The sequence below is a fragment of the Syngnathus typhle genome, linkage group LG17 (assembly GCF_033458585.1).
Source record: "Syngnathus typhle isolate RoL2023-S1 ecotype Sweden linkage group LG17, RoL_Styp_1.0, whole genome shotgun sequence".
Taxonomy (NCBI): domain Eukaryota; kingdom Metazoa; phylum Chordata; class Actinopteri; order Syngnathiformes; family Syngnathidae; genus Syngnathus; species Syngnathus typhle.
Window position 1 is genome coordinate 6447501 of NC_083754.1, and position 25587 is coordinate 6473087.

Below are 25587 nucleotides of genomic sequence, written 5' to 3' on the forward strand. Positions count from 1 at the left end.
GCTGAAACTTTGATGGCGTGTGGCTCTTGCCGAAAGTTTGACTTTTGTGTGTCCCTGTTGCACAACAAACAAGAAATTGCGTTGTCGAAAACAGCGCTTCCGCCGGTGCTAATTTGTAGCATTGCGATTCATACGCACTCTGTTTGCCTTGTATTGCGCCAATAAGTTTCCCAGCCTCTGCATTTCTCGTCTCCGCTCCGAAATGGGTAATCATTTTCTTTAATCCTCGCTCTTGTTCTCTCTTCCGCACTTAATTACTGGTGTTGGTTCCGCGTCTCTCTTGTGTTTTGATCCTAATCGTTTACATACCTGCCTTGTCACGTACAACACATGTGGCCTCAACTTTGATGCCATTTTCTCCCACATGGCGGGTATGGGTATCCTTTAAGTGGTTTGGTTTGCCAAGAAGAGACCGAGTGGGGGTGGAGCACGATGGAGCGGACAGCAGCAAAGACAGGAAGGGGTGGGGTGTTAAAGGTGGAGGAGTCGGGCAGAGAGAGAGAGAGAGAGAGGCGAGCGAGCGAGGACCTCAAGCTATTGATGGGGAAACAGGGGAGGGGTGGAATGAACAAGCACGTATGGCAGCCAGAGGAAGGGAGGGGTGTGTGTGTGCGCGCCCGTGCACGCGCGAGTGTGTGGGCCGAGGCTCCGGTGAATGAGGAAGCAGCCGAGCCATTTTTCCTTTTGAGAAACTGCACGCTGGTCCGCCCGTGCTAGAGAGGCAGCGAGCGAGCGAGGCGATCAAAGTCCTCCTCCCGGGGTCCTCGCGAGGCCGGCCTTGCGTGCCTCCCCGCTCGCCGCTTGCTTTTCATTTCAGTTAGGGAGGCCCCCGAAGAGGACACAATGGAGCGCAGAGCCTTTGGCAACTGGGCCGTTGTACTACTGAGAGGGGGATGGGGCAGAGAGAAGACCGGTTCACACAGCTAACGCAGCCTGCCGGCTGCCGCTTAGCCTGGCCTCTCCTCCGATCCCGACCCAGCTCTTCCCGTCTGCCGGGCTATTTTTTTCCTGGAACAGACAACACCCCCCCACACCCCTCCTCTCAAAACTCCACTTGGACTACGCAATGGATTTACCCATCATGTTTTGTGGCATTTTCGGATACGCACCATAGCCTCGAGTTTAAATCTGCGTTCTGGATGACAGAAAAGGAAAAACAAAGTTTCCTAATCGCTTTTTAACCCTTCTTTTGGGGATTGTGGCTTGTTTCCGTGCGCTGGAGTTGATCTAAATGGATTACAAGATGCATGCCAAGTCCAACGATTTGCTGGATTTCCAAAAACTGGATGCCCTTCTGGAAAAGATTGCACATTCAGTCTCGGTGAAAAGGTAAATTGTATTGAGCGGCAAACTTCTTCTCAGAACGTCTCGTTTTTTTTTTTTAGGAAGCTCACACCCAATTTGTTCTTGGTTTCTTTTTGAAACTTACATAAGAAATCAGTTCTAGGCAAAGCGTGTTGATATGCTGAGGACACGGCAACATTGCAACAGCCCAAAGTCTCGGCGCTTGGGACTGTCATGTGGCGAGCGTGTATTGACATGGCCCGACACCCCCCCTCTTGAGATATTTCTTACACTCTCATGTAGAGGACAGTTCTTTTGATTTTATTTTTTGCCAGAAGCCATGAACCAACCTCCTGGTGTGAGAGGGTGTGTGTGGGGGGAAGGGGGATGGCGGCGGAGGAAGAAGGGGGATGTGTGTGATTCATGGAAGTTTGGCTGGCGGATCACGGCCAGCTGGAAGTTCACCATGAAAGGGCCTTCGTTTTCTTTTGCTTGAGTCATGCTTGGCCCCATTTGAGGCTTACCGTGGCCTGACTCACACAGACGCATTACTTCGCACGACTTTGCATTGTCGGGACATCATCCAGTCGTCCAAACGTTTTTTTTTTTTGTTTTTTTTTTTGTTTTTTTTTAAGTAGCTCTTTGAGATGGTTTATTTGCATACAAAACTAACATGACGCTGTCAGGCGGAGAAGCAGCTGTAATTCTTGGGTGGGAGCAAATGTTCCACTCCCCTAAATAAGGTGGGGGGGTAGTGATACTGATACTGGCGGTGTAAAGCCTTCCATATGCAAATGATGTCGAAACTAAGATCTGGCATTTCACGGTTGCACCCGCTTTATCATTGTCCCGATGATTAATCACTTCATCATCGCTAATTCAATCCTTGTAATGACCTCACCTGTATTCCACTTATTGACCTAGTTAAGGAATGATTGATAGCCCCCCCCCCCCCCCCTCCCCATTTGTTCTCGTTCAAAGATCAGCTCCTTCCCCTCAGAGGTTGCGAAATTGCCGCTCCGGGGGCCGTAACTGAACTTTTTATTTCTAGAACACAAGGTGAGTTTGGATGTAAAAAAAGAAGAACCCCAGGAGCGTTGGTTGAAAATATTAACATAACGAAGTGTCATTAATTTAACTTCCTCATACTCAGCACGAAGGCCAGTCCCATTACAAAGGTCAAAGGTCATATGTGTTACCGAGATCATTAGTAAAGCGCTTTATCAGCATTTCTTTTAGCAACCCAGTTTCAGTTGTAGGAAAGCGGCAAATGCCTTTTGGGATCAGCCAGGATGCTCGGCGCCTGAGCGCTATTAATTATTTAAGCATTTACTTTTAGGCTTAACACTAGAGAGCTGTCTGACATCTTTACCTGCGTTTGACCCGACCCGAGCATGAATGATTCATCGAGACTTTGACGGGAGACATCTTGCCACGGTGTTCTTTCCTCCGCAGTCGCTGTGAGGCCAAACACAAGAGCAGCACATTTCCTGGTGTGAGACAACCCCAGGAACTTAAAGCCCCTTCCGCTCTTTTCAACATTCCACAGCAGTCTGCAGTGATGCATGTCCAGGTCAAAGGTCAACTGGTCTTCCAGAACTTAAGGGGCAATGTAGAACATGCAAGCGGCAGGAAGTGGACTTTTTGATTGCCCTCACTTTAGTGCTTCTGCACACTTGATTAGTCTAACATGCCAACAAACGTTTCTGCTTCGGCCTTCACCATTAGGACTTTTACAGAAATGCTAATTTGGTTTCTTTTTTCCGTAAGCATTTTTCCCCCAGTTCGAAATACCTCAGGAATGTTTGACTTCAACTCAGCGCTCGGACTCCGCACTGAGGGTGACGACTTGGCCGAGAGCTACTTGGTCCTTAGGCCAAGATTTTGGTTTTCTTGTAAGCCAAGCGAAACCTCAACGCATAAGGCGACTTTACTGCCCGGTGCGATTGTTAGTTTGTCTTAGTAATCACCGTTTACAGTCTAGTTTCTTTAAATTATACGGGATATTAAGTGGTAATAAAAAGCTGACGTTTCCTGATTGGATTATCCTCAAAATGTGTGGCTTTTCAAATTAAAACTAACCGTGGATCTGCCAGCACGCGAGTCATCCGATAAAGTCAAACACAATTTAGTATCGAATTGCGGCAGACGCCAGCGATACTATCACCGACACATTCATATAAATAGATGTCCCGTGTCCCTCAAGTGCACCAGTGTGGAAAATATTGTGAGCCGTTTTCCGAGTCAGGCTCCGCGACAGATGCCGGTAACCCTGCGGGAGGTTAAAGTTGACGCTCGTGCGTTTATTGCCTTCCGCGAGTTTGTTTGCACGTTTCATTGTGAAAGACTGTCGCGAGCGACGGCGGTTGTTGCTGATGTTAACGAGCGGCTGAGTACCATCTGGCAATATTTACTCGCACGATAAGAGTTTGGCGCGCCGAGCAATTGGTTGTGGCTACGGCTTTTCTTTCTTCTTCTGTTTGACTTTGTCCTTGTGGAGCTCTGTCGCCCCAAAGGAAACCTGAAAACCGTTTCAAAGACTAGCAGGGACGACTTGATTTGTAATCGAGTCCGCTGCCGAGCATTGCTCGCCTTGCCCTTTTGCCCTGCGCCCTACAGATGTTGTTTGCACACTCGCGGCACGTTTGTTTAGTCACCCTATCCCGCAAGGATTCATCGGATTTAGCCGTCTGTTCGACGCTTGCTGGCGGGCTCACCTTTGATGAATTTGCAAAGTTTCTCCGCCTTCATCGATTGATATGAATATCCTAACCCATATATCATCCGCAGAACTGCTTTGCATTCAAGCAGACGCGTCGGTACAGAAACAAACCAGCTCGGAACACATTACATAATGTTCCGTTTGACCTGAGCGACCCCTTAATGTGTCGAAATGCTTGAGAGCGACCATCTTTCTCCCTTTTTAATGACTTTTGCACCTCTGGGCGTTTGCTGAAGTTTGGATTTACCACAAGCGTGTTGTTTGCTTAGTCTTTGATCTGTTTATGACGGCGTTATGTACGACGTTCTGAACTTTATCTAAGGCAAGACATTAAGAAAACATTTTCGGGAAAAAATAGTGATCTCAAGTAAACTTCAAATCATGAACGCTACGTTCAGTTCTAGCTTTTATCATGTGTGACCTCAAGATAGTCAGATTCTCTGCTGTGTGTTTGAATGCCCCGAGGTGGTCGAGCTCATGTCATGTGTTAGCACAAACTGCTTCCCTGTTCCTATTAAGTGACTCATCAAGAATGGGATTTGTCTCAGACAATGCGGCTAATGTTGAAGCTTAAAGTCTTGTGGAAACAGCTTCCGCTTTAATCTTTTCATCTCGACGTCCCACTTTCGACGTGGGTTTCGCCGATGAGCTCAGATCGGATCTTTGAGTCGTGGATTGTACCGTAAAGGCTAATTACATTTGTTAGCGGCAACATAAACGGAAATGCTGCCAAGAAAATGAACATCTGGCCTCTTTTCTCCGCCCGCCCGCCCCCCTCTAGAGAGTCCAGCGAGGAGTGCAATGGGATCAGTGGTGCTCTGTCAGTGGAGTCTGTGCCGGGGCCAAGATTGAACTGGTGCACTGCCAACAGCGCTCCCCCTGCCCCCGCGCCGGGGCCCGAGCCCATGCCCAACCCCGTCAGGATGGGGGACGGGCTGGACGCAGCGCAGATGTCGAGCAGCAGTAGCAGCAGCGGCGGCCAGGGGCAGCCACACAGCGTGGGCAACCCCCCGCCCCCGGAATACATCAACCTTGACAGGCCCAAGCGCCAGACCAATCAGCTGCAGTACCTGCTCAAGGGGGTGGTCAAGTCCCTGTGGAAGCACCAGTTTGCCTGGCCCTTCCATTTACCGGTCGATTCTATCAAACTCAATCTGCCCGTAAGTCATCTCTTTTTTTTATCTTGTGCTACAAAATGGCGCCACGGCGAATGTCCGGGTGATTATTGTGCCCTCGTTTGCTTGCTCGAGCCGGAAAGTAAACCTGATCAACTTTAACCGACATCAGTCGTCACTTCAGCCTCGCCAAAAAAAAAAAAAAGCTTTTTGATGAACTTTCTGCAGCGATGATGTCACAAGGTCCTTACACGATTACTCACGGGTGTGACATAATTGAAAGGCGAACATCCGCTGGAAAGTTTTTTTTTCTCAAATGATGCATTTTGCAGGACTACTACACCATCATAAAAAGTCCGATGGACATGGGAACAATCAAGAAAAGGCTTGAAAACAGCTACTACTGGAATGCCCAAGAATGTATCCAAGACTTCAACAAGATGTTTACCAACTGCTACATGTACAATAAGGTACCGCAGCGGCGCTCTTGATCCCTAACGACAAGTGGAGAAGTTGACCAGACTCGTTGTTTGTCTGCCATTGCAGCCTTCGGACGACATCGTCTTAATGGCCAAGGCGCTAGAGAAGGCTTTCCTCCAAAAGGTCGCCGACATGCCTCAGGAAGAAATTGAGATTGCGGTCATGACAGGGAAAGGCCGGGGCCGAGGTCGGAGAGACGGCGGTACGTGTTTCCGAGTCGGCGTCACCGTCACGTGTCGCTTTTCCTCAACTGTGTCTCTCTTCAGGTCTCAGCTTGAAACCCGGGGCGATCATCGACCCTTCGTCCACCACCCCTCAAACGCGAGGTCTGTCCAACCTCTCGGCGGTGGCTCAGAGCAGAGGACCGGTGCAGGGCCCGCCTTCACTACCTCCTCAGCCTTTAATGCAGGCCCTCCCGTCCCACGTTCCCCCGACGTTACCGGGCCACGCGGCGTCGCTCGGAGCGCCTTACGCTTTGGGCCAATTGGATTGCACTCTTCAAGTTCCCATGATGACCTCCGTGCCTCCTCCTGTTCAGACCTCCCTTCCCCCGGCGTCCATCCAGAGCACCGCCCCCATGCTGCAAAACCCGATCACCATGACCAAAGTGAGTGTGCGATCGACGACGGGAATTATTATTAACCTTTTTTTTTTTTTTTTTATCTCGCCGACATCAATGTTTTGCAACAGAGAGGGAGAAAGAAATAAAACAAGTAAATAATAGCAGATGTTAGGTAAATTACACTCTTTATCTTATTTCCCAACTTAAGTTCAACACAAAATAGAAGATCAAAGATAGGCTTGTTTTCAATTTTAAAACAAAACATGACTAATTTCCTGTTCAGCCGCAACACTGCCTTCTAGTGGACAGAGGAGAGGACATCCTTTTCCACACAAACTTGTGTGCTTGATTTGAAAACTAATGCACCTTCAAAGTCACAAGTAGAATTAAAATTTGACCAATAATAAGAAGTTGCAATAAAAAAAAAAAACATGAATACATCTGTGAATTTCCCTTTACTGTCTCCAGCAAAGAAAGAGCCAGAAAAGAAAAGCGGACACCACAACACCCACCGCTAACGACCAGCTCAGCGAGTCCTCGCCGGCCGAGTCCAAGTCGGGCAAGACCCTGCCCAGGCGGGAGAGCACCCGCCCGGCAAAACTGATCAAAAAAGAGGCACCCGACTCGCAGCATCAAGTAGCCATGGGCCTGGGAATGAGCGGGCCCAGTAGCGGCCACAGTCCCGTCCCGCAAGATCAGCTGGGCTATTGCTTAAGTCTGGTCCGGGAGATGTTGTCCAAGAAGCACACCATCTACGCCTGGCCCTTCTACAAACCTGTCGACGTGGCCGCGCTCGGCCTGCACGATTATCATGACATCATCAAACATCCCATGGACCTCAGCACCATTAAGGTGTGCCTGGCTTTTGACTGAGCACTGCGTCAGACATTCCAGGTCATTTCCTCAATTGTTTTTGTTGTACTACGCAGGCCAAGCTGGAGAACAGGCAATACCGGGAGCCGCAGGAATTTGCTGCCGACGTGCGGCTAATGTTTTCCAACTGCTATAAATATAATCCGCCTGACCACGAGGTGGTGGCTATGGCACGCAAGCTGCAGGTAGGTTTTTGGGAAACGCGTGGCAGTATTATTAAATCCTTCGTATAATTGGTTTCAGTGAAACAATCATCTTAGCAGCATGCTTGTAAACGAAATTGAATCGTCGCCAAGCCAACAGCTTGTAAAAATTTTGAAACTCAAACAAGTATCATTTGTTTTACGCCTTTTGTTTTTTTTCTTCCTAGGATGTGTTTGAGATGCGCTTTGCCAAGATGCCAGATGAGCCCGAGTCCAAGCCGCTCGCCTCCGTCCCGGCACCTCCGCTCCACCACCCCGCCCCGGTGAAACCCCAGCCTCCCATGGCCCGCGTTGCCTCCTCCTCCGACAGCTCCAGCGATTCCTCCTCCGAGTCCGAGTCTTCCACCGACGACGTGGAGGAGGAGCGAACTCAGCGGCTGGCGGAGCTCCAGGAGCAGGTCGGTATCAAAGGAAAACACTTTGGTTACACCGCCAGTCCTCGTTCGCGATAAGCACGCGCTCCCCTTGTCTCTGTGAAGCTGAAGGCCATCCACGAGCAGCTGGCCACCCTTTCCCAGCCTCAAGCCAGCAAACCAAAGAGAAAAGAGAAGGAGAAGAAGAAAGTTGGCATGCCCAGCCTCGTCGAGGAGATCCAGGATGCCGCACCTGTTTCGCAGCTGTCGAAAAGGACCAAGACGAGTACAAATAACAATAAAGAGCTTCCCAAGAAGAAATCCAGGTGGGTTTATTTGGGTGTCGCAGCCTCCAGGGGGGGCTTTGAGAAGATTAAGTATATGTATCTGCGTTGTGTTCATAGTAAAAAAGAGGCGATGAAAAACAACCAGCCCCCCAACCTTCCGCCCATCCTCGGCCTGGAAGACGACCCGGCGGGCTCGTCGGCCTCGTCGGAGAAATGCAAGCCCATGACGTACGAAGAAAAGAGGCAACTCAGTCTGGACATCAATAAGCTTCCCGGCGACAAACTGGGCCGCGTGGTCCACATCATCCAGTCGAGAGAGCCCTCGCTCAAGAACTCCAACCCCGACGAGATCGAGATTGACTTTGAGACGCTCAAGCCTTCCACTCTGCGAGAGCTGGAGCGCTACGTGTCCACGTGCCTTCGCAAGAAAAAGAAGGGCGGAGGTCAGATTTGTTCCTTCCGTCTCTTATCACAGTGGTGTTTGGACATGGAGATTCACACGCGATTGTTTTGCAGCTGAGAAATCTCTGGAGTCTATGGTTTCTTCCAAAAAGCCGGGATCTTCTTCAGACAGCAGCGGCTCCAGCTCCGATAGCGAAACCGAAGCTCCGGGTATGTGCCTTTGAGTTGGAATTGAACTTTTTTCGACATACTTACAACTGAATTCCTCATTTTCATTTCAGGGATGATGAAAGCGCTAAAGAAGAAGGCCCAACCTGTGAAGGAGAGCAAGAAGACTCATTCGCACATGCCGGGCGCCCCCGCTCTGCTTGCGCTTCATCCGCAAGTGGCGGCTTTTCAGCCTCCGATGAAGCAGCATCATCCCCCCCCTCCTCTGGACTACATGCCCCCTCCCGTAGCCGCCCTGGAGTCTTCCCAAATGCTGGAGAACAGCTTCGATCCCTTGCCGTCGTTCGGCCAGCCCCTCATGCATCTTTCCCACCACACGGGAAACTCCTCGTCCCCCGCCCCGCCTCAGCTCAGCGCCAACAACGCCGGGCCGGTGTCCCCCGAGACGCACCCCTTCCTCAACCACCCCATTCTGCCCTCTCCAGGTAGGGTGACTTGACACATTATGGACCATGTGTTTGGGAACAGCCTGTCTGTTGACGCGATCGTTTTATTTCTTGTCTTTTAGCCTTGCACACTTCCATGCCTCAGCAGCCGTCTCGACCGAGTCACAAGGCAGCGCCTCTTCATCCCAAACTTCCCCAGCAGCAGCAACAGCTAGCGCCACCCCAGCAGCAGCCAGTGTTGCAGCAGCAGCCGACATTGCAGCAGCCTGCGTTGCAGCAGCCTGCGTTGCAGCAGCCTGCGTTGCAGCATCCCCCTCTCCAGCCTCAGTTGGCGGCCCCTCCGCCGCATCAGCTTCCCCCGCAGATCCTCCACCCTCCTCAGCCCATGCATCAGCGGCCCCTGTCCCCGCCCACACTCACGCCGCAAGGCTTGCTGTCTTCCCAGCCTCCCCAGATGCTGCTGGAGGACGACGACGAGTCGATCTCCTCGGCGCCCCTCAACCAAGTGCAATTGTACCTGCAGCAGTTCCAACAAGCCCGTCAGCCCCAGCAGTCTTTGCAGTCGCTCCAGGCGCAGGCTCGTCAGCAGCAGCAGCAGCAAGCGGGACAACACTCGTCTCTGCTCCAGTCAATCCAGAGCCAACCCCAACTCTCCTCCCAAGCCACGCTGCCCACTCCCCAGCTCCCGCTTCAGGTGCAGGCTCCGGTAGCCCTGCCGCATCAAGCCCCGTCCCAGCAGATGTCCCTCCACCAGAGTCGCCACCTGCCGCCTCAGCAGCAAGCGCCGGCGCCCCCGCAGCAGCAACAGCAGCAGCTGAACTACCAGCAGGTTTCCACGCTCATCGGTCAGCCTCAGGGGCCTTCACACAAGGTGGCCATGGCCACCGGCAACAAAGCACAGCAGATCATCCAGCCCCCGGAGCAGCTGTCCCCTCGGCCGCCCAAGCCGGACCTTTTCATCGGAGGTGAGCGCCGAGGCGGTAAACCAAACAATGCGAACATGCCGGCTTGAGAAACTTCTGATCTTTTTTTGCCTGGCTGTGTTGACAGGTCACATGAGGGACAACCCATCCCCTCTAATGATGCATTCCCCGCAACTTCCTCAGTACCCGCCCGTGTCTCACCAGTCTCCGCCTCACAATATGCAGTCCAAAAAGGTGAGAACGACTTGTAGAAATGAGTTGAGCATTCTGAAGATGATTTCTTGGGGGCAGAATGTATATGATACATGATGTCATAAAGATGGCGCTTGTGCTTGCAATGCAGCCGAGGGTGCCCGGCAATCAAGTAGCGCTCAAAGACGACAAACTTCCCCCCTCACCCGTGATGAGAGGAGAGCCTTTCAACCCAGCCATGAGGCCCGAGCATCACAAGCATCCCGACAGCAAGCCCACTCAGCCGGGCCTCGGCCAACAGAGTAAGACTTGTTAAGCCCCCCCCCCCCCCCCCCCCCGCCCTCCCCCTCCTTTCCTTCAAAACCTGACCCATTTATTGAGCGAGGGCCTCCTTGTTTCGCTTAGATGTGAGGTCCTTGGACAGCTCTCGGCCTGTCATCCGCTCTTCTGAGCCCAGCATACCGCCGCCCTCCCTGCAAGACAAGGAGAAGTTCAAGCAGGACTCCAAGGCTCCCTCTGCACCCAAAAAGGTACGTAACAGCTATTAAAAAATAAATAACAAATAGTGGGCCTTGGTGCCAGTTGTCCTCAAACGGTCAACTCACAAATCGTGCTTTATTCTGTTAGGATGTGAAACTGAAGAACATGGGCTCGTGGGCCAGTCTTGCCCAGAAGTCCACGTCGACGCCGATGTCCGCAGTCAAGTCGTCGAGCGACAGCTTCGAGCAGTTCCGCCGGGCCGCCCGCGAGAAGGAGGAGCGGGAGAAGGCGCTGAAAGCGCAAGCCGAGCAGGCGGAAAAAGACCGAATGCGCCGAGAGCAGGACAAACTTCGGCAAGTGAAGCGTTTCGAAAGGTTTTGCGATTGCAAACAAAGATGACATGAGCGCCCTCTAGTGGCCAATGACGACACGACACTTTGACTTGAGCAACAAACTGTGTTGAGTGAAATATCATCCAAATCTAAACAAGTTGTGATGGCGAATCTTTCAGAGGTCGAGATGATGACGATGTCCTGGAGACGAGCAGGAGGGTGCACGAGGAACCGCGCAGGCGTCTGGAGCAGCAGCAGCAGCAGCAGCACATCCAAGTGCCCCCACAGCAGCCCGAGCCTCCGCCAGCTGTGATCCGAACGCCCCCCCAGCAGCAGCAGCCGCCGCCGCAGCAGCAGCCGCCACCCCAGCCCCCTACGCCGCCTCAGCCCGCCGCCGTCCAAAGCCCACTCGACCAGCAGAGGGAGATGGCCCGCCGACGGGAACAGGAGAGGAGGCGGCGAGAAGCGGTAAGAAAAACAATCTAACCCTTTCTTTGCATCTGTCTTCATTTTGGAATTTAGTTTTCCTCCAATAGTTCCAATTTTTAGCACTTGCAAGAAGTCTTTTTCTCGTAATACGACGTCATTCTCATAACATTGCAACATTTTGTATCCCCAGATGGCAGCAACAATTGACATGAATTTCCAAAGTGACTTAATGGCGATCTTTGAGGAGAACATCTTCTGAGGAGACGAGGAATGGAAAGAGGAGGAGAAGGAAAGGAAACAAACTGCAAATCAAGACCCCCTCCCGACACACACACAAAAAGAGAGGACAAGTAACTTTTTTAAAGAGGGACGACTGAGCGAACGTCACGTCATCATTATCATCACCTCCCTTTGGGAGAAAGACGCCATGTCGGTACTCTTTGCCTTTTTTGCCTCCGCCATCTTGCGGGGGGGGGGGGGTGGTGGTGGAGGGGTGTAACGACAACAATAATTTGGACTTGAAGCTCTGATTCTTTACTGACAAGACTGGAGCACGCTTGTTTCTGGAACTGAAGTGGACAACAAGATTTGCTCGTTTTTTTTATGTTTGTTGTATGTGAACACGAGATGAGCGGGACGGGCGGGCGGGGGAGGGAGGGTGGGGGCTTCCACACTGTAAAACATGTCTATCTCTCAATAGAGAAGGTACACTTTGCCTTACACATCTCTCTCTTTAAGACCAGGAGGTTCTGTGGCCTGCACACACACACACACACACTTATACAGTTGAAAAATGACATTTACTACAAACAACTACGACATGTAGGAGCAGTCATCCTCTTAGTATCTACTGTAAAAAAGTATTTTCTTATTCTACAATAACTCTTTATTTTGGAGCTTTTATTTTGACTTTTCTTTACCAACACACTCCACACACAGACACACGCATCTCTATGCCAAACAACTTTTTATGCTCGGTCCTCGTCATGCCATAGGTAGCTAGATACATTTTTTAAAAAAAATATATGCATTATCATAGCTCCAGCAAGTATTTAATTAAAAGTTGAAGTCATATTTTGAAATCACTGACAGGACACAGAGGTTGATATTCCAGATCTTCAGCTATTATTATTACAACGGTGGTTTCACTACAGAACAAAAAGCTTGCACCGCTTTCCTTGTACTCCATATCGGCAGTCACACTACTGGATTCACTCGGACACATTCTCTATTTTACACGTTTAAAAAAAAAAAAAAAAAAAAAGACTAATAGGAGCCCGTTTTTAGTTCGTTAGTGGACGTGACTTCTTTGGGATGACGTTGTCTCTCCTGGTGTTTGTTTTTCTCCAGTGCCTGTATTAATTTTATTATTATTATTACTATTGTATTGTAATTCTCTTTTCACTTATGTTACACTCAAAGGGGGCGGGGCTAGAGTGTAATATCTGAACAGGTGAGTTTGAGTGAATGTCATTCTTTATGTTTGTTTTTCAACAAGTTTGTGTATAAAAGAGGAACACAAAAAGCGGGAAAAAAAAGGACGTTTTATATCTGACCCGACATTTGGGATTTTAAATGTGGCTGGGCTTTGCTCTCGTTTTAGTCTCAGCGTGGACACATTTTGCTTTGGATTCTACCCATGTGTGTTTGTGTACATTTGAGTGGCTGCGCGGTTGTGTGTGTTTATAACTTTTTTAAACATATTTGCGTTCTATTGAAGAGAATAAACAGTACTTCAGGAGAACATTTTTTGTGCTTAAGTCACCTTTTATTAATTCCCAATGAAGTCCACCGTATAAGAATATATCACATCTGGCTTTGAAAGGATGGAAAAAACTGAACTCGTTGGCTTTTGTTTTCCTCGCTCTTTTCATTTCACAACTGTCGTGCCATGTGTTCTATGGAGAATGTGCTGACTCAGCCCAAGAGTTTGCTTTATTCAGGTATTTTATTTTGTTACATGCGTTCATGCGATTTTTGGAGGGGTGGGTGGGCGAGGGGATTGTTCACAATGTCCTCAATCTATTGTTTGCTATTCTGTGAGTGGTCTATCGAGATCTCTTGATTCAGTCTGTTCTGATCATTAAATAAACTCATCTCTTTTTTTATAGAAAACAATAAAAACAAAGTAAACAAAAATCTGTCTTGTACTTGCTATACATGGTCATTTTTAAGCCTATACATTAATCCCTCGTTTATTGCGGATAATTGGTTCCAAAAACCACCTGCAACGAGTGAAGTCCGTGATGTACGGTCACCAGTAAGAAGTACTGGGCAGGCTAACGAGTTTGCGGAAAGATGCTAATTCACCATCGTGCTAACACGCGAAAACGGACTTCTAAAGGAATGTAAACGGACATTTGGAGCAATACTACATTGTTCTAAAGGTTGGACACATGTTTCCTCGATTTAGAAGTTTTATTTTGACTTTTAAATGTTTTTTTTAAATTTGGGGAAAAAAAGATCCGTGATGTAGTGAAGCCGCGATGAACGAAACGCGAAGTAGCGAGGGATCACTGTATATATCTTCCAATAATTAAGCTTTTATTTTGAAGGTCACCAACGTCGCTGGTAGGTGCAGTGTTACCGTAATGCACCAATGGTGCGGCTAGCTAGCTAGGTTGACACTACAGTGAAGGTCTTCGGCTGCAGCTCAAATTTAGATAACGCTTCAGTTACCGTGGTGAAATTTTACGTCAGAATGGGCGTTAAAATAGAAATGTTCAAAGTAAGTACAGATGTTTTTTTTCAACCGTTACTCTTTAAGGACTGACGATTTCGGTGTTGTTTTGGTTCAAGTCATAGTCAAGGCTACTGACTGACATGCTTGTGTTTTTTTTTATGTTGTGGAATAGATGGTGCTGTATTTATCCTTTCCTGTTACTATGTTTTGGATCTCGAATCAAGCAGAATATTTTGAAGAATATATCGTAAAGCGGAAGGTTTGTAGCGTAGTTTAATTTCACACAAAGTTGAAAAATGCCGTAAATGGGTGACGTAAAACTGATCCAGCTTTCTATTTTTTTTTATGAACTTTTTGTGGAACGCAGAGGGAGATCTTCCCAGCTGACGAGGGAATTCAAGTAAAATTCATTTACATTTCATTTCTACGTTTAGTCTTTGTTTTCTTTTCTGGGAAAGAAATCTGTCAAAAATTGATTTGCATTGTAGTTGTGACCATCATTTTGGGTTGCGTTCTATATTTGGGGGGGTTCCCGTCAACTTTAGAACATCATCAAAAGTTACATGATTCCGATTAATGTTTATCATGTTCATTTGCAGAGAAAAGAGTTGGAGGACTTCAAGGACAAAGTTCGAGCACGAAACGAGCAGCAGCGAATGAAACAACTCTCTTTGGAGTCAGAGAGTTAAAGTTGTTGACAACACCCCCCTCAAAAAAATATATTTATACCAAAACTGTTTGTGTTGTATCAGGCAAGAATGAGTGGAACGGGGTGATTTTCATTCTTATGATAATTTTCCCATTGAACTTTGACAGCATGTTCATGTGATGTAATTATGATTTATATGACAATTCACTGACTATAAATGCTGTTCGGCTTTTTGATGTTTGGTGTATTTAATTTTAAAAGTGCATCAGATCATGTGTCACAAGCTTTTTTAATGATACTTAAATAAATACATTTTAATAAGATCATCACAGGTTTTTTTTTCCTGATGTAACGTTTGTCCATATTTGGGTGAGCCGTGTGTTATACTGTTGGTAGACTGTAGGGGTCGCTATTTCCCTAGTATTTTTTTTATGACAAGCAGGTAGTCAGATTTTAACAACAAGGAAGTGGCCAACAGTGACAAGTTAACCGACTGCTGATGATGGCACCGATTGGGCTAAAAACAATCGTAGGCGAAAGTAAGTGGCGCATATTATATTCTCGAACTGTCTCCAATTGTAGCATATTAGTTTACATGCTCAAAGTGAAGTTTCGTGGGATGAATCGGGAAGTGAACCTGACGTCCGAGAATAAAATTTGTTTCTCGAATGTGTTTCCGGGCTAAAATCTGTAGTAAAACGTCAAATAGAGATCATGCCACACGGGCGACGTAATTAGCAAGGAGCCAAAATCTTGTTTTGTTAAAAATTTCAATAGCAACTTTATTTCTTGGCCGTTGAGGACTTTATGATGACTGGCAGCTGAAGGCTAATGATAGCTAGCTTACGTAATAGGGAAGTTCGCAAGTTTTTCTTCCCATCGATTACACTTAATAATTATTGAAAATTTAGCTAATCTGTAACATATATCACGATTTAGATTTTGTGTAACTTGTATTTTTAATTGAGTCGTTAAAAAAAACCGCTTTAATTAATAATTTATGAATAAAACAACCACAATCTGCCGAGTTGGGTTTTCTTTTTGTTCTATTTACAGTCAAACTAAAACTCAATGATGCAGTTGCTTATAGCAAAGGATTCACAACTAGTGTTCTGTTGCAACCTCTTATAAAATGTCACAAAACAGCAGGAAGTGGTTCAGAGCATCTCAAGTTCTGCAATTTTTTAATCTCTGTGTTTATCTCAACAGAAATCCTAAATGGTGTCATCAAGAGTGTAAGAAAGGATGGAGAGTGGAAGGTAAACGTTGTCCAAATATAATACACAACTAAATGGCTGAGACTGAAAGGCTCATTTGAATTTCCAAATAGGATTTAATTTTTTTTATTTTTTTGTATTAATCAATGGCTTCAGGTTCTTATCGTGGACCACATGAGCATGCGGATTCTGTCATCTTGTTGCAAGATGTCAGACATTCTGGCAGAAGGGGTCACTAGTAAGTATGCTGTGTGTAAATCTGGTCATGTGTCCGGCTGAGTGCAAAGTATTTATACGACCATGCCTGACATAATTCCTGTCCTCGGGATGAAGTAATCCTTATCTAAATTGATTTCATACTGATGGCTTCTTAGTGTTACTCTTTTTTTGCGCGGTTGTTGAGGTCTCGTGTGCTTTCAGTTGTGGAGGACCTCAATAAAAGCAGGGAACCCATCTCCTGCCTGGAAGCCATATATTTGATCTCACCGGTGGAGAAGGTCTGCTTACTCACTCAACATAAATTATTTATACTCACAAACTGCCCAAAAAAAGGGTACGTTGATTTCACGAAGCGATAACAAAGACTTTAACTTTCAGTCTGTTCGGGCTCTCATTAACGACTTCAAGGACTCCGGCTTCACTTACAAAGCAGCCCACGTCTTCTTCACAGACAGTAAGATGTGATCCAAAACAATCAAAATGGTCACCCAGGTTATTTTATGTTTTTATTTATTTTTGACTCCACCAGCTTGCCCTGATAATCTTTTCAACGAAATTGCAAAATCGAGAGTCTCCAAATCCACCAAGACGTTAAAAGAGATTAACGTCGCTTTCTTGCCGTATGAGTCTCAGGTAGGATTTTTCAGGGGGGAAAAAAAATCCTACTAGAATAACAAAACTATATTTCAAATATTTATTTTTACTCTCACTCTTGAAAATCATTCTTCTTCCACGTCTTCTCGGCAGGTGTTCTCCCTGGACCACCAAACCTCCTTCCACTCCTTCTACAGCCCCAAATCCAACAAAGAGACCCAAGACAAAATGATCGAGAGTCTCGCCGAGCAGATCGCTACCTTATGCGACACGCTCAAGGAGTACCCCGCCATCCGATATCGCAAGTAGGCGCCTCTTTGTCACTTCCATACAAGCAAAAACAATTGCACTCATTCATTTTTGCTCGTGTCCCCGTAGCGGAGCGGACAGCACCGCCAAACTGGCCGAAGAGGTCTACCAGCATCTGAATGCTCACAAAGCGGACAACCCAAGCATGGGAGAGGTTCAAGCCCTTCACTTACTCCTCTTTGACATGTTGTACACAAGTGAATTATCATTCCTTTTTTTCTTCTCTAGCATCTTTTCCCATAAGAGTGTAAACATACTTTAGGATGCTGCAGCTTTTCACCTCTACAGGTTGTGGGTATCTTTTTTTTTTTTTTTCTTCACTGCTGCTTTCCCCTATTTTCTTCTTTCTCTTAGCTCACCTTTTCCTAGCTCCGGAATGAATCTCATCAGGCATGTATTATTTTTTTCTGTGTTCGTTGGTTGTTTGGTGTTGCCTTAAGAATATTCAGTATGTTGCATGAGAGGAAAAGAATTCAAGGGCATTCAAAGTTCGTACGCATGTTAGTCCACCATCAAGCCATGTAGCCAAAAACATAACCCCTACGATACGGCATCGGTGTGACAATCTAACCTCCCCACATATGCACACAGACAATGAAATGTGGATTGCATGGCGGAATAAAACTAAATATTTGAATTAATGTTGTGTTAATCCCATTTCTCGATTGATTTCAGGGGGTAAACAAGGGGCGCTCGCAGCTCATTATCGTGGACCGTGGCTTCGATCCCATCTCGCCTCTCCTGCACGAGCTGACCTTCCAAGCTATGGCCTACGATTTGCTGGACATCGAAAAGGACATATACACGTGAGTACACTTGTCTCATTTCCCTGCGTATCGTTTGCTTAAACTCTTTTGGAATAGTTATCAGACGACCGGCATTGGGAATGCCAAAGAGAGAGAAGTGTTGCTGGATGAAGACGATGACCTCTGGGTTCAACTCCGACATCTGCACATTGCCGATGTCTCGACGTGAGTATGGCGGGACTCAGACACACACACACTGTCCTCCATTGATTTTTGTTGTTGTTGTTGTTGTAGGAAAGTGACGGAGCTGCTGAACACGTTTTGTGAAAGCAAGAGAATGTGCACTGACAATGTATGGCTGTCTTTGTCCTTTTGTTGTCATTATACACACAATTTAATTTGTTAATAGTGCCATTTTGATGGTTCTCTTATTTTTTTGCACAAAAGGCAAACATCAAAGATCTCTCGCAGATGTTAAAGAAGATGCCACAGTATCAGAAGGAGTTGAGTATGGTGAGCAATTTTTTTTTTTTTTTTATGTCTAATCGTCAATAAATGCAATTTCTTGTCACTAGTGCTGCGTTATGAATGAACGTGTTTGTTTTGTGACAGTACTCCACGCACCTGCACTTGGCCGAAGCTTGTATGAAGAAATTCAAGGCGTCCCTTGATAAGCTCTGCGAAGTGGAACAGGTCAGCGTTTCGTCAGTCTCGCAGTCTCAATTTTAGAGATGCCACAATGAATTGACGATTAAATCAACAACGTATTATTGTAATTGCTATTTTTGGAACATTGCCGAGGTCATCTTTCGCCACATCTGGTCACAGAGCACTTTGTAGCTGACATTATAAATAGAAGGTTAATGGACTGTTGATCCTCCAACACAAGATGGGAAGCCCGGACCATTAAACCTATCAGCACTTGTCTGCCCATGAGTATGTTTTGAAAACAAAGCCAAGATATTTCCATCAGCGGAAGGGATCGGCGAGGATGCGTTACCGTAATTTGGTTACGCGATACGAGAATTTGGCATCCCGAGTGTGAATTTTCATATGCCATTGGCAAGCAAGCTGTAATGTCCCCACGCATTTAATGACATGGCGACGTACAAAGCCATCCAAGTACTGTGGCTTAGATTTATCAGGGATAGGATAACACCACAGTCCGGGCCTGAGACCCGGTTTTGTTTCCAGACAGAAGATACCACCTCATGCCCTTTTTTTTTCCGTTTTATGAGTGATGCATTACTTGGTCATGAGCGTGTTTCAACGCCACCACCTTGTAAATCCCGCTAGCTTGTTTTGGCTTTTAATCAGGACGGCAAGGTCCAAAAGGCCTGGGAGTTTCGGTTTTCACTCCCGTGCGGTCTATAAATGTCATGCGTAAAGGACTTCCTCCAAAACTCTGGCAGCCAAAGACGAGTCCATAATTATCCCTCTTGTCTGTTTCCCTGTCTCTCTCTTCACAGGACTTGGTGATGGGCGCTAATGCAGAGGGGGAGCCTCTGAAAGACGCCATGAAGAGCATCGTGCCCGTACTGCTTGACAACGACGTTTCAGCCTACAACAAGATCCGCATCATCCTGCTCTTCATATTCCACAAGAAAAAAGGTGCAACCCCTTGTTTCTTTTATAAATCAGAACTGCGGCTGATGTGATGGATTGCAGGCATTGGTGAGGAGAACCTGGAGAAACTCATCCAGCATGCCAACGTGACGGCCGACAGAAACATCATCACCAACTTCCAGAACCTGGGTTGTAACATCATCGCTGGGGTATTTATTTACGGCGACAGTGGGAAACTCAAAATACACTTCCCTTTTTTTAATTTTTTTTGTATTAAATCTACACTAGTTCCCGGTATGCCAGTCACTCAATTTGTACCAAATGTGTTTAGGGAGTCAATGCCGGTGTGACTCTGCCCGATCGCAAACAGCGCGCCGACAGCACGTACCAGCTCTCCAGATGGACGCCCATCCTCAAGGACGTCATGGAGGTGTGAGAATTTGCGTTGGTTTTTTTTGGGGCAATAATTGACAAAGTCTTAACTAAGTCGCTTCTCTCAGAACGCCATCGAAGACAAGCTGGACAAGCGCAACTGGCCCTTCATTTCGGACCCCGCCCCCATCAGTACCACTCATACGGCTGTCAGGTAGGTTATTATAACTCACAAAAACTAAGTTGAAATTTAAACCGCTGATCTTCATAATTGTCAGCCTGATGATCCTTTAGTCCATTTAGAACATTCCTAGAAATCTGTGTTCAAACAAACTAAATGAGAGGTTACAGACAGATTATTTTTGCCAGATAAAAGCCTTTATCCCTGTAACTAAGTCCATGTGGGGCTCTATGGGGAAAATAGTGGGAGTGAGTCGAAGGTTTAAAAGGTGAATAAGCCCGTTTTGCATCAAACTCTGCCGTAATCCTGCCGGGGATTCCCATTTTTGCAACCTAGGCGGGTTCAGCTCATAATCTGCTCATGCCCTTCCTCTTCCGCAAAGTGCACTAAATCAATCTTGAGTAGTCATTAAAATGACTCCGGGTGTTCAAGTGCAAGTTAGCATTTCTGATTTATGTAACGGCGCACGTCGTTTTTGTTGTTTATTTGTGCAGTGCTCGTCTGGGCCAGTGGCACAACAACAGACCTCCAACAGAGTATCACACCGGACCCAGGGTCATTATTTTTGTCATCGGCGGGGTGACCCACTCGGAGATGCGCGCCGCTTACGAAGTCACCCGAGCCAATGCCGGCAAATGGGAGGTTGTGATTGGTAAGCGTCGTTTTAGTTCAGCCCAGCGTCCAAAACAAAAACACGCATTTGTTCATTCAAGCTAGCATTAGCTTAGCATTGTAAATTCCTTTTGTTTCATTTAATCTTTGACAGGCTCCTCTCACATCCTTACTCCAACCGTCTTCCTCAACGACCTCAAGAGTCTCGACCAGGTTCCTAATCCGGATTGCGAAAACAACGCGGATCCCAACAGTGGGCGGCTACAATGAAGGAAAAACCTTTCCTTTCTTTTGATTGGCTCCGGGTTTTAAATAAGTACGTCACATGAAGATCACTTTTTTTTCTTTCTTAGTATTGTTGATATAGTTTGCTCTGCAATTAGTTGTGTGCTCATATAAAAGTATTTTAATGCCTCATCAGCCCGTCAATGACATCACTGTATGAACCTTTGAAGGTACCTTAAATGAAACCCCCAACTCACTTTATTCAGGTAAATCTAATGGCAACTGCTGTCTTTGATATCCTTGCACATGATTTAATTCTAATGCTGGAATGTAGTGTGTCTTTGTCATGTATAAAAGAAGTAATAAAAGAAACAATATTTACTGTGGAGCTGCTCAGATTGTCGTTAGCTTGCGCCTTCTGCTCACCACGTAGAGACTTCTTAATTGCGAGTGTGTGTGTGTGTGTGTGGGGGGGGGGTACATTTAGGAGCATCCCATCTCCAGCCCGAGGATTATGTTTTCATCTAGGATTACACATGACAATATTAAGAAGGGGACACGGGCTGCGGCGTTAATGGCGATGGGTTAATACTCAGCACTTAACTCCATTTAAAAGCCTTTCGTCCCAGCTGAGTTGGGTACACAATCAGATCAGCAGGACGTTGGGACAACCTCAGCCGCGGCAAAGCGAAGATTCCGTTCGTCATCGACTGACTTTTGATGTGGTTTTGTGTGCAGAAGAAGAGCGTCATGCTGGGATGGTGAGCAAACGTTTTTATCATCCTTACAAATATCTGTGCCATAATAATGTCGAAAAATATTATTTGAACAATCCAATGAGGTTAAATAAAAAAAATATTGCTTTTGATCATTTGGTTTGATTCTTACCGACAGTGTGCCTATGAACAATTTGTCCCTTGGTACAACTCAATTTGAATAAATCAAAATATACTTTTTATTAGTTTTTGATAGTACTATTTAAGTGTACTATATAGCAAATACTATGAGTTTTTTTTTTTTAATCCTCCCAAGATTCCATATAGGTAGACCATAGCCAATTTCCAGACATCATGAGTTCATCACAGCGAGGACAAAGGGAAGAACCGCACAAGTCAATCCCGACATCTGCTTCAATGCAACAACGAGACTTTGCTGAGCAGCAGGTGTCAACAGCAGTAGCAGCAAAGTGTCAAGTAGACTAAAAATTCAATTTAGCGTAAAGTCACCATTTTTCTTTCTTTCAGGAGACAAAAACTTTTCAACATGAGGGCTTGGCCCCTCAGATTTCAGTGACCCAGAGCACTCCGGACATGAACAGGAAGCTGCTCTTGTTGCCCGGCAACCAGTGTCAAGCCCACGCGAGATCCAGCAAGGTCACTTGAGCTACCCGACATCTTTGAACAAGTTTTATGACGCTAATTAATGGCATTGTTTTGGCCTCGGGCAGGCGCAGGCGCCCGAGGTACAGCAAAAGATGACAAATCTTGTCCATCACGATCATCGTGGACACGTGGAGGACCAGTGCTGCTCCCTGAATCTCAGCCACGGTTCCACCACAAGAAACTCTGACCAGCAGCCTCATGCTGCGATGTCCAATAAAGGTGACCGGCGATAATTCCACATTGGTTGACACTGAATTTAAAACAAAAATGTCCTCCTCCTCTCCATTTTCCCCAGATTTCGATGCACTCTTCAATCTGTTGACCAACAGTCAGAGCAGACGGCTCGACGACCAACGCGTGTCTCTTTGTTCGTTACCCGGTTTGGACAAAAATGAGCCGCAATCATCATCTGACACGGATTCGAGCTACTTGTGCTATATGGTCTCTAAAGTCCGGGTTATTATATCCAAACCAATATCGGAATGGTTTATTAAATTTGAAATAATTTTATAATCTGTGTCCAGGGGAGCAGAATAGAAACCCAAAGTTGCTCCCTACCTCAAATCCAGCCCTTGGAGCCGGAACGGAAGGGTGACGACATTGCACGCTCGGCCTCTTTCAGCCCCGGTTTGAACATGCAACGCCCCAAGAGCCAAGCTAAGACCTCCCCCAAGAAGGTAGAAGTACAGATAACTGTTGTTGACAGCCTATTTCAAATGTAGCTAAAAAAAATGTCAGAAAAAAAACCCTCAAGTAATGAAATAAATGCATCATTATCTCCTTTGCAGGTGTTGAGTCAAGCTGAGCAGAAGCAATTCCTCAACTTAATGGCTCACGCGCAGCGAGGCCGCATGGAAGAGCAGCGGTGTGTCCTCAACGTTAGTCCGCAGACCTCCCCTAAACACAAGCCCGCCCAGAACGCCGCAGCCGCAGGTTCCAAGCTCACTTATCTATGTGCAAGTCTGAATGTTTACGATATCAATCTGTCTTTTTAATGAGATTCATTTGCTATTGATTACATTGGTCAATATGTCTCCTTGTGTCCGGGCAGGTCCGGATTCTGACAAGTTCTTCAACCTGCTGGCCAACTCGCAAGGCAAACGTCTGGATGACCAGCGAGTTTGTCTTCCATCGTTGCCCGGGATTCAAAATGGAGGCCCCTCCCAAACGTCAACTACAGACGCGAGCTATTTGTGTTACATGGTCTCTAAAGTCCAGGTGAGGGGACTTTTCAGTAAAACTAAACCCAGTGGCTATTCAATATCCACCAATGCTGTTTTCCAATGACAGGGCTCCAGGTTTGATGATCAGAGATGTTCTGCGCCTCATATCGGTCAGAATTTAGGCACTCCAAAACCCCAGCGCAAAGTTTCGTCCACCTCAGAATCATCTGACAAAGCTCAAAGGAGGTCCGGCTCCCTAGAAAGAAGTGACACTTCCCAGCAGGTGAGGAGGGGCTAGTCTTTTTTTTATTTTTTTATTATTCTTTATCCTCTGTGAATATTTTTTTTTAAAGCTCTCTCCACCTGATCAGCAACAACTCCTCAAAATGATGACTCGCGCTCAGAGAGGACGCATGGAGGAGCAGCGTTGCACATTAGCCCAAAGCAGGAGCACGCCCAACACGCCCACACACAACCCAAATAAAACCCCTGCGGGTAACCGCCACACGGGCCACTCTGAGGTCATCAAGTTTGTTGTCTTGCTCTGAGATGGGAGCCTTTTATGCAGGTCCAGATACGGATGGGTTGTTCCTCAGGCTGGCCTCCAGTCAGGCACACAGGCTGGATGACCAGAGGCTCGCTCTGCCCTCCCTACCCGGGATAAGTGCCACCACGAAGGTTTCTTTCTATAAAAATTATTTGGCGTCAAAAAGATTTTTCATCATGTTTTCTATCAATATTACCTAATCAATTGTGCTCACACATTCTAACCTTTTATGGTTCACTTCCAGGTTAGCGCCGCACAAATCAGTGTGGTTGAAAGCACAGCCTCCAAAAGACAAGGGGCGAAAAAGCCGACTTCTCAGGCCCAGACGACTGCGGCACCTTCGGGCTGCAGCCTGCCAAAATCGTCATCCTTCAACTGCGAGACAAAATATCAGCGGACGCTTGACTCCGCAGCTCAAGTAAGCCACAATAAGATTAAATGAATAAATTGAATTTATGTTTTAAAAGAAAACAAGTAAGAATTAAAACTCGAATCAGAAAGGCTTTGTTGTTCTTCCATAGGGTGCAATGAAATGGAACAGAGACTGTTTTTGTTTATTGATCTATTTGTTTGTTTGTTTGTTTATTCACTTATGATTTATTTATTTATTTATTTATTTATTTAGGGTGCAATGAAATTAAACAGTTTATTTTTATTTATTTTTATTATTTCATTTTTTTTCATTTCTTATTTCAGATTTTTAATTTGAAATTTTCTACTTATCGGTGGATCTCATTCCAATTTATGATGTCCTTTGCAGATGACAGTAAAGGTGTCAATGAGCTTCACACCACAAACGGTAAGCTTATCTGACGTGTATATTTAAAAAACACTTCAATCACCATTTTCTATTTGCTCACCTACTAAAGGGACACAAGAATGTCAACCAGCCTTTCCCAGAGGTCTTCCTCACTCTGGGCGCCCCAGGAGAAAATCTCATGATCCCTCTCAGCCCGAGACCTGGCCGACCCGTCTCCTTGAACCTGAACCTCGTCCCCAGCCCCAGGAATCCCCGTTCGAGGCCGTCGTCGCCCCAGCCCAAAGCGGCCCGGAAGGCGAATCCCGTTACTTCTGGCCTTCCGGGACAGGAAGGGTCCGCATCCGGCCCCATCGGCCCACAGGAAGACTGCTTCTCTCTGATTGGGAAGGTTCACACGTCCCACCCTAAAGTCGGAGTGACTCAAGGGGGGCAGAAACACAAAGAGGATGCAGTGAAGGAGCGGGGCAATGGAAAAGGGCAAGCTAAGAAAGATCAGAAGAACGCTGGTAATAAACACTAGACAGTCTCATCAAGGTAAATTGAAATTAGAAGAAGGAGGCACTGTTCGTTGTAGTTGGTTATCCTAATTACAATCACCCCCCCCCCCTCATCAATTCTTGACATTTACCATTCACAACATAGTCCCCCCCTCACCCGCCAAAAAATGCATGAACCACTCTGTTATCAGTTGAAACAAAACAAGTTGATTTTTTTGCATGAACATAATGTGAACTATAAATAAATGACTGGAAATGCACACTTATGGACAATCGCAATGTTTTTTTTCTTTTTATTTCTTTGTTTTATTGAATGTTTTTCGGATATGTTTCATTTGCAGTACGGTGATGTTAAAGGACCTGTGAAGTGAATTGTATTCATTTATTTAATTTAGTTTCACTTTAAAGGCACTTGAAGGCAATACATGACATGCTTTCTCATAAGTTTGGGTCCCGGTGAACTCCTTGTGGATCAATAAGTTCAAATCTGATTTTATTTTAGTGTATTTTCACAAAGAAATATATATAATATATATATAATATATATATATAATATTATATGTATAATATATAGTATATGCATAATATATATTTATATATATATATATATATAT

The 25587-nt window shown here is 46.2% G+C and overlaps 4 protein-coding genes across 5 annotated transcripts in view; all 4 read left to right on the forward strand.

Moving 5' to 3' along the window:
• Positions 1 to 11744, forward strand: part of brd4 (bromodomain containing 4) — a 13519-nt gene extending 1775 nt beyond the window's left edge. The window contains exons 1-19 of one of the 2 annotated variants that reach the window (XM_061302522.1): positions 487 to 1329; positions 4788 to 5166; positions 5454 to 5591; positions 5668 to 5803; positions 5868 to 6208; positions 6632 to 7015; positions 7093 to 7221; positions 7407 to 7637; positions 7719 to 7918; positions 7997 to 8322; positions 8396 to 8491; positions 8563 to 8934; positions 9018 to 9860; positions 9946 to 10052; positions 10162 to 10312; positions 10416 to 10540; positions 10638 to 10843; positions 11002 to 11290; positions 11442 to 11744. In XM_061302522.1, coding sequence (XP_061158506.1) covers positions 1232 to 1329; positions 4788 to 5166; positions 5454 to 5591; positions 5668 to 5803; positions 5868 to 6208; positions 6632 to 7015; positions 7093 to 7221; positions 7407 to 7637; positions 7719 to 7918; positions 7997 to 8322; positions 8396 to 8491; positions 8563 to 8934; positions 9018 to 9860; positions 9946 to 10052; positions 10162 to 10312; positions 10416 to 10540; positions 10638 to 10843; positions 11002 to 11290; positions 11442 to 11510 — 4620 coding nt within the window. In that variant the 5' untranslated portion in view covers positions 487 to 1231 and the 3' untranslated portion in view covers positions 11511 to 11744. Of the gene's footprint in view, positions 1 to 486; positions 1330 to 4787; positions 5167 to 5453; positions 5592 to 5667; positions 5804 to 5867; positions 6209 to 6631; positions 7016 to 7092; positions 7222 to 7406; positions 7638 to 7718; positions 7919 to 7996; positions 8323 to 8395; positions 8492 to 8562; positions 8935 to 9017; positions 9861 to 9945; positions 10053 to 10161; positions 10313 to 10415; positions 10541 to 10637; positions 10844 to 11001; positions 11291 to 11441 lie in introns of those variants that run through there. The other variant, XM_061302523.1, reaches the window with a different exon arrangement.
• A 2074-nt stretch (positions 11745 to 13818) lies between these two features.
• On the forward strand, positions 13819 to 14906 carry LOC133170059 (protein PET100 homolog, mitochondrial). The gene is made up of 4 exons (XM_061302709.1): positions 13819 to 13979; positions 14107 to 14193; positions 14302 to 14334; positions 14534 to 14906. Exons 1-4 carry the CDS (start codon positions 13953 to 13955, stop codon positions 14621 to 14623), a joined length of 237 nt encoding a protein of 78 aa, XP_061158693.1. The 5' UTR covers positions 13819 to 13952; the 3' UTR covers positions 14624 to 14906.
• Positions 14907 to 14997: 91 nt separating this feature from the next.
• stxbp2 (syntaxin binding protein 2) lies at positions 14998 to 21010 on the forward strand. Its single transcript, XM_061302597.1, has 19 exons — positions 14998 to 15122; positions 15793 to 15842; positions 15957 to 16038; positions 16221 to 16297; positions 16398 to 16473; positions 16549 to 16652; positions 16767 to 16918; positions 16992 to 17076; positions 17598 to 17728; positions 17786 to 17893; positions 17963 to 18020; positions 18116 to 18181; positions 18281 to 18361; positions 19138 to 19279; positions 19337 to 19443; positions 19566 to 19664; positions 19735 to 19820; positions 20282 to 20439; positions 20554 to 21010. Exons 1-19 carry the CDS (start codon positions 15083 to 15085, stop codon positions 20667 to 20669), a joined length of 1818 nt encoding a protein of 605 aa, XP_061158581.1. The 5' UTR covers positions 14998 to 15082; the 3' UTR covers positions 20670 to 21010.
• Positions 21011 to 21656: 646 nt separating this feature from the next.
• Positions 21657 to 25549, forward strand: LOC133169984 (uncharacterized). Its single transcript, XM_061302592.1, has 13 exons — positions 21657 to 21787; positions 21869 to 21997; positions 22072 to 22225; positions 22302 to 22447; positions 22531 to 22683; positions 22795 to 22939; positions 23058 to 23224; positions 23297 to 23452; positions 23541 to 23664; positions 23738 to 23847; positions 23961 to 24134; positions 24477 to 24515; positions 24586 to 25549. Exons 1-13 carry the CDS (start codon positions 21695 to 21697, stop codon positions 24994 to 24996), a joined length of 2001 nt encoding a protein of 666 aa, XP_061158576.1. The 5' UTR covers positions 21657 to 21694; the 3' UTR covers positions 24997 to 25549.
• The last annotated feature ends 38 nt before the right edge of the window (positions 25550 to 25587 follow it).